Source organism: Chelon labrosus (genome assembly GCF_963514085.1).
Source record: "Chelon labrosus genome assembly, chromosome: 11".
Classification (NCBI taxonomy): domain Eukaryota; kingdom Metazoa; phylum Chordata; class Actinopteri; order Mugiliformes; family Mugilidae; genus Chelon; species Chelon labrosus.
The window spans coordinates 29,567,075-29,571,818 of NC_140344.1; the positions used below are offsets into that span (position 1 = coordinate 29,567,075).

Here is a 4,744-nt window from a genome sequence, read left to right on the forward strand (position 1 = left end):
GTATGCCGTCGGTCTGACTAAACCCCGGGTGTAACAGAGCATGATATCAGTGTTGTAAAATGAAGACGAGCTGCACAGACTGAAGCTGATGGAGGTCGTTTCCTGTCAATAAATCATGTTTACAACCAGATTACAGGTTATCTGTCAGCTTATTAAAGAATGGAAGAAGGTGTGTGTGTGTGTGTGAGCTGGTGAATCTATATCCTATAGGTGATGATAATAATCACCAAGAGAACCTCTGCAACATCAGGTTGAACAGAAACATCAGAGAAATATCTAAAAACTCCACTAATATGGAATAAATGAATGTAGATTAGAATCTTTGAAATAATCAGTGAATAATTCAGACTCCAGTAAGGACTGAGCTCAGTGACCATATACAGCTGCTGATCACCATGTGTTCATCGTTCAGACGTTAGAACATCAACATAAGATCAGCTGATTCATTCAACTCCTCCTCCATCTTTATTAGACACCAACAGTTTCACAGTTCCATCTTTATTGTTCACAGTGTGAGTCACATCATTGATCAGCTGTCTTCATACAGTGTTAATGTCAGAGGACGTTTGAGACGCCGTCAGAGTCTGTCATGTTATTAAATGATGCATCAAGCAGCTCTAAATGATTCCTAATTATTAGTTACCATGATTAATGGATGAGGAATAATTAATAAATAAATAAATAAATAAATCAGCCTTTAAATCTTTTTACAAGAAAATAAACAAATTTACAACAAAACTCTTCTGAACAAAATAAACAGAAACAGAAGCACCAGCATGGCTTTAAGTTCCCAGAATGCCGTGCAGCACACAAGGCATTCTGGGAACTTAAAGCCATGCTGTCCAGACAGGTTTACTTCTTGCGTCAGGAGGTCGTTTTTCTGACGGCGACGTTTAGACGGACGTGAGTAATGGTGGAGCGGTCAGAGGTCAGAGGTCAGAGGTCAGTTCTCAGAGGAGTCGGTCTCTTCTGTGGAGCCGTCACTCTCCACCTCCATCCTCCTCCTGTGGTGGATGTTCCTCCTGGGGGAGGCCTTCCTCTGCACCTCCTTCAGCCCCCCCACCGCGCTGCCGCTGCTGTTGCTGCCGGGGCTCACGGAGATCTGAGCGATTCTGGACGGAGAGAATCAGGAAGTAAGAACCTGGAGCGTCGGCTCTGAGGTCAGGAGCTCTGGGTTTATCTGTCTGTGAACTTTAACAAGAAGCTTCCTCGTTCATGAGATCAGTTAGCTTTAAATGCTAACCCTGCTAGCACGCTATGAATAAAGAGAATAATGTTTGTGTCCTCACAGTTTGTCCAGCTCCTGGTCCATCTCTGGGTCAACGAGTAGCTCAGCCTTACTGGGCAACGCTCCTGCAGCAGCAGAGACAAACAGGATTCATTAGTGTCAAACCAACAAACCGACGCTATGACGGCTGAGAGACGAGCTGCAGAGGAAGAGGAAGAGGAAGAGATGAACCTGTTGTTCAAAGTTTTATGACTTGTTGAGGTGTGTGTCCTGGTCCCATGATTCCTTCTGCTGTTAAAGGAGGAGGAGATGGAGGAGGAGATGGAGGAGATGATGGAGGAGATGATGGAGGAGATGATGGAGGAGATGTTAATGTGTAGAACTGACCTATAGTTTGGTTGATGGTGTCGTGTTTGGTCAGACTCATGAGGAAGCCGTAGTAGGACACTCTGTCCGTCTGCTCCAGGACGTCCTTCATACACGACCTGGGAGGGTGGCTGCACACAGACTGACTCATTAATGACTCATGAATATTAATTAACATTGACGAGTCATTAATGAGTCCAGAGGACGTCTACCTGTGTTTGAAGCGGTCACACAGGGCGTCTAAACACTGAGCCAGCGTGGACGCCTCCACTCCGTCCTGCTCCTCCTTGTCGTTCTCTGCCGCCACCGAGGGGAGCTGCTCGATGGAGGTGGACGTGGGGACGATGACGGTGTTGGGACTCTTCCCCGCCAACAGATCCTGGTAGATCATCAGCACGCTGTCCAGGAACTCTGCAGAGCCAACAGGAAGTGACCTGATCAGGGGCTTCATCGGCCTCTCATTTTAGATTTTATCCACGAGATGAGGAAAGACATCACAAGATCAGATCAGATGGTTTTCAGTGTATTTGTACCTTGGTAGTAGAACTGCAGCTGGAAGGCGTAGAGGAAGTCAGAGAAAGACATGAGACAGTCGATGGCGTCGTCCATCAGAACGATTCTACAGAAGCAGAGAAGAAAGAGACGTCATCTACACGCTGACAGGGTTTCAGGGTCATTCTCAACACTTCACTGATTTCTCCTTCATTAGTTTTGTTTCTTATCATTTTCTTAAGAAACGTGTTGAAGTCTTTATTAAAGCTGACAGAGGAGAGTTAGACTAAGACACGTGAAAGAAACTAGAGGGAGAAGATGGAGGAGACGCCACAAACCTCTGGAACCATGCGTTTGTAAATTAACATATCTCTATAAGAATCAAACCAGGAGGTCGGTAGTGACGCCCTGTCCTAGTTTTAATCATGTTTGGTTTTAATCTTAATCTTTCTTCTTCCATCTTGTCCTGAAATCATTTCTAATGAACCTGTCCTCCTGCTGCTGACCTGGCTGCACTCTGCACCGTCTCCACAGGGAAGTCTGGACACAGCAGCTGCAGCAGAGACCTGTACTCCAGCGTGGACAGCAGGTCTGCACTCAGGGAACAAATCACACAACACTTTGATTATTAATCGTTTTCAGTCACTTCCGTTCACGTCCACCTCCTCAAATGTGAACATTCACTAGTTTACTATAATAATAATACTTTAGATATCTTGAGGAGGACTTTTGATCTATTTTCTGACATATTCAGACCAGAACACAGATGATCAGTTCCTCTAGTCTGTGGCTCACCTCCACTCTTGCCGATCTGCCTGAAGCATCTCCAGAAGACTCTGATGAAGGAGGCTCTGTTATGAGGAGTGGCTCTGATGTAGTTGAACTCCCTGAAGAGGACGTGGTTGCTGTTCTTCACGCTGCTGAAGCTACAAACACACACAGCTGGAGTCAGACGCTGGATGGAAGGTTTGACTAAAGAAAACTGTTGGTTCCAGTCTCACGGTTCCCCAGAGAAGCTGACAACCAGCTGACTGGAATGAATCCATTAATCCAGTGCGTTCTACATATATTCGAGAAACAATTCCATTTAAATATGTTAAAACCTGCAGAGTCTGTGTTTCCAGACTATGCAGCTAAAGCTAGTTAGCTTGCTCGTTAGCTAGCTAGCTAGCCTGTGGGAGACAACGTACTATTCAGCGAAGTATCTGACGACCCCGAACTGCGTGTATTCCTCTTTATGCTCCAGCAGCTGAGTCACGGCGTCGCTCAGGTAGAACAACACGTTACTGTCCGCTGGGTCACAAACAAACAGAGACACAAACACAGACACACCGTTAGCTCAAGGGCTAACCGACGCTAACTGAGCTAACAACACGGGACCTACCGAGGTACTCCTCAGCGGAGACGGTGGAATTAAAACGGTTCATTCTGATGAAACGATCGATAACAAACTCAACAAATGTGTCGCTGTGACATTAATAAAGTTATAAAGTTATAAAGTTAGTCCATGTAAACATTTAGTGAGTAATCATTTAGTTTCTGGGGTTGTCCTGGCTGTCATGTTAGCTATCTGCCGTAGGTGGGCGTCGGCTTCCATGGAAACGACCGGATGTTGTGAGTTACAATCAATAAGATCCCCGAAAAACACAGATCACAAAGGTTCCTCCTTTGTCTTAATAAATCAAATAAAATAAAATATGATAGATAGATAGATAGAATAAAACAATATAACGGTGTGTATACACACACACACACACACACACAAGAGCCAGTAATGGTGGCAGGTATCACATGCATTTTGAGTAATAATAATAATAATGTAGACCCCGCGACCCTTCACAGGAATAAGCGGTTACAGAAGATGAATGAATGAATAATAACAATGTATAAATGTATAACATGTCATATATAATATAATAGAAGAATCTATTTAGAGACTACTATAATTATAATATATATATTAAAAACATGTTATAAGTTGCAAAATATATAAATTGAACGTATAAAATCAAATATCGGTTTGACCAACTTAGCGACAGGGAGGGGTTTACTACGAACAACCAATCAAATCTCTTCAAATGATGAGCAATGCACGTGACGGACCAATCAGCAGAGAAAATTTGTTTCTTCGGGGCGGGGCGTATTTCAAATGCAGCCAATCAGTGGCTTCGTTTGGTGACACGCAAGGAAGCCCATTAGATGAATCGCTAAAGAATAGAATGTGACGGTGTTCGCTGTGACCGCGTAATAATGTGTTTGTTGTCGTTACTCGGTGTGAAGGACTTCCTCCACGGAGACCGACTCAATCTAAAGTCTGTGACCGAACACAGGAGCGATGTAGTCGGGGTGGTGCCCCGGTCTCCGCCCCTCCTCTGTCTCTCCGCCCTTGGAGCCATTTCAAAAAGTTGCAACAAGTTGAACACATTAAGCAGTGACCAGACCGGAAGTGGGCTGTCATTTGAATGTAAAATAAGAGCGCAATACGCACAACCTTCACAGATAGACGCACACATAACTGAATCTGTACTCCACAACATTGATTCATTAAAAAACATCACGAATACACCACATCTATGAGTTTATTCGATGCTCTTTATTAGACGGGAAACGGTGAAGCTGTCGGTTTTATTTTGCACCGGAAGTTGTGTTGAGTCTTGT

At 44.3% G+C, this 4,744-nt stretch overlaps 1 protein-coding gene across 1 annotated transcript; it reads right to left on the reverse strand.

The window, feature by feature from the left end:
• Positions 1-307: 307 nt before the first annotated feature.
• Positions 308-3,746, reverse strand: cstpp1 (centriolar satellite-associated tubulin polyglutamylase complex regulator 1). The gene is made up of 9 exons (XM_084554488.1): positions 3,471-3,746; positions 3,277-3,379; positions 2,882-3,012; positions 2,593-2,677; positions 2,128-2,213; positions 1,807-2,005; positions 1,616-1,725; positions 1,290-1,353; positions 308-1,112 (listed from the first exon to the last, which is right to left on the reverse strand). Exons 1-9 carry the CDS (start codon positions 3,511-3,513, stop codon positions 944-946), a joined length of 990 nt encoding a protein of 329 aa, XP_084410614.1. The 5' UTR covers positions 3,514-3,746; the 3' UTR covers positions 308-943.
• Between the last annotated feature and the right edge of the window lie 998 nt (positions 3,747-4,744).

Excerpts from the sequence above, each read along its gene's own strand:
- cstpp1 (XM_084554488.1), bottom strand. The coding sequence starts at position 3,513 with ATGAACCGTTTTAATTCCACCGTCTCCGCTGAGGAGTACCTCG. Across the intron at positions 2,006-2,127 it reads GCTGCAGTTCTACTACCAAG|AGTTCCTGGACAGCGTGCTG; the intron begins GTACAAATACAC and ends TTGGCTCTGCAG. Across the intron at positions 1,354-1,615 it reads CACCATCAACCAAACTATAG|GAGCGTTGCCCAGTAAGGCT; the intron begins GTCAGTTCTACA and ends CTGCTGCTGCAG.